The 2,481-nt window shown below is 37.7% G+C and overlaps 1 protein-coding gene across 1 annotated transcript in view; it reads left to right on the forward strand.

The window, feature by feature from the left end:
- Positions 1-1,301: 1,301 nt before the first annotated feature.
- LOC106874047 (uncharacterized) overlaps positions 1,302-2,481 on the forward strand; it is a 24,314-nt gene continuing 23,134 nt past the window's right edge. The window contains exon 1 of the mRNA XM_052973726.1: positions 1,302-2,257. Coding sequence (XP_052829686.1) covers positions 1,864-2,257 — 394 coding nt within the window. The 5' untranslated portion in view covers positions 1,302-1,863. The remainder of the gene's footprint in view (positions 2,258-2,481) is intronic.

Raw genomic sequence — 2,481 nt, forward strand, 5'->3', positions numbered from 1 at the left:
TTAGATAGAAATAATTACAGAGGTGTCAAATTGTTGGATCAGGTGATGAAAGTTACAGAGAGGGTCATAGTCTAACTATGAGTTAGTCTAGATGAGATGCAGTTTGATTTTTTGCCAGGGAGAAGCACCACTGATGCTATATTTCTGGTAAGGCAGCTGCAGGAGAAATTCTTGGCCAATGCCAGTGCTGCCGGCACATAAAAAGTACCATTCGAGCATGGCTGATGCCAGTGCCACCTGACTGGCTCCTGTGCCGGTGGCACATAAAAAGCACCCACTACTCTCTGAGTGGTTGGCACTAGGAAGGGCATCCAGCTGTAGAAACTTTGCCAAATCAGATTGGAGCGGACATTAAACAATGATGCTGTTATATTATTGTGTGTGTGTGTGTGTGCGTCTCGTGACATCTCACCTGCACTTGATAAAATGTATTGAAATGTTAGGATGATGCTCTGGTGATGAGAGACTTAGTTTTCACAGAAGTAGAATTAGAATGTTTGGTATTTAGAGTTGTCGTTGCAAGCCTGGCTTGGTGGTTATGCAGTCATAAGGATCTAAGTTCAATCTCACTGCATTGCTGTTTGAGCAAGTGTGTTTTATCACAGTATCCAGCTAACCCCAATCTCTTGTAAGTAAAGTTGGGTGAACAGAAACTGTGTGGAAGCCTGTTGATTAGCTTCGAACTGTATTTGTAATTCAAAAGACCAACCCTTTCAAATATCACTGATTTTATATTAAGGACACATGGTCTAGTGGTCAAAGTGTTGCACTTAGGATAGGGAAATCGTGGGTTCTAGTCCTGAACTGGGCGATGCACTGTGTTCTTGAGCAAAGCACTTCATTTCATGTTGCTTTGTGATGACTTTGGCATCTGATGTGTGACACACTTGTGTACCTGTACAGGGCAATGTTGATCTGGTGGAGGGCACGAGGTAATGTTCAGTACAAGCATTTGATTGCTCTAAGCAAGTCATCTGTGTGGTTGCTCACCAAGTAATTTTGGAATCAATTTTCATGGACTTGAGAGACTTGTTAAAGTAATATACATGTACAAGACAGTAGTTCAGTTGATTGAACAATGCTTATCATTGGGACTGGCAGAAAATCTGTCATCACCACCACCACTGTCATCATCGTCATCATCACCATCATGAGTATCAAATCTTTGGTCAGTGTATGGAATCACGTTTAACTACTTGAAGATTTCTTTGGTTCTTAGACCAAGTTACATGCTTCATCCTTACATATATTGCTTGTTTTTGGTAGTTTTGGTATTTTATCCAAGAAGGAAATGGTAAAATCCCAAGTTCTACTATCAAGTTTCATGTTTTGTTTCTAATGTATATCCTATGTTTTATGTAAGAAATGTCTCAGTACTTTTTAAATATTAGACTTTATTCTTTTTAATCTAGAAATTCTACAAGCCCGACTAGCGATCCTTTGTGTTTCGAAGTTTGCAGTTCACACAGTTCCGAACATTGTCCCAGTTCTGAGAAAGATTCTTGCCACTCTGATGACATTAAAAAGACATCTTCAGATGACATCGTTAGAGAATCACAAACTCATTTGCTTTCAACAAAAGACTGTGAAAATGCTGATGAAGAAATTGCTTGGAGTGAAGAGGAACTGTTAAATGAATCTCTTGTGGAAACTGCTTTAGTCGACAATTCCATTGTTAATTCAACAGAAAATTCTTCTGCAATTCAAAGTAGTAATGCAACAGTTGAAAGTCCTAGGGTTCAAAATGATCCCAAAGATTCTGATCAATCGAGCTGCCAGAAAACGTGCTTAAGCAAAAAGAGAACTCCTTCTAAAACTCAGAAGGTAATTTGTTCAGAAAACGCATCTTCCGTTTCAGAAGATATGGATTTATCTGATACTGATATTGATGAGATACTCTCTCAGTTACATGAAACAGATTTTGTCGTGTCTAACATGTCTCTAAGTAGCACGAATGTCAACTCTGAAACACCTCCTCTGGACTCTGTTGCTTTAGACCTGCAACAATGCCATAACAATCGAGTAACAAGATCAATGATTAAAAAGACAAATGTACAAGTTTTAGACAATTCAGATCAAGTTAATCAAAGGTCTTTAACAAAAAATATTAAGAACAGAACTAATGGATGTGATACGATGCTAAGGAAAGTGTACTTCCTTAGAAATTTGACTGTGCCACAAACAGAAACTAGGGTCATTACTAAGGCATCGGTTCCAGTTAGCAACAATGCCCAGCAACACAATTTGTCTACTAAACGTAAGTTTTTCTCCAAGCATGTTCAAGTTTTCGATTTTCTTTTTCTTTTTTGTTCTTTTCTTTTTTTATTAATGTAGTCTAACATGTCTGAATGTGTGTGTGTGGTTATATATATATATATGTATGTATCTTTATATATTTGTGCTTGTGTATATGTGTGTGTATATATATATATATATATCATCATCATCATCGTTTAACGTCCGCTTTCCATGCTAGCATGG

The sequence above is a fragment of the Octopus bimaculoides genome, chromosome 16 (genome assembly GCF_001194135.2).
Source record: "Octopus bimaculoides isolate UCB-OBI-ISO-001 chromosome 16, ASM119413v2, whole genome shotgun sequence".
NCBI lineage: Eukaryota > Metazoa > Mollusca > Cephalopoda > Octopoda > Octopodidae > Octopus > Octopus bimaculoides.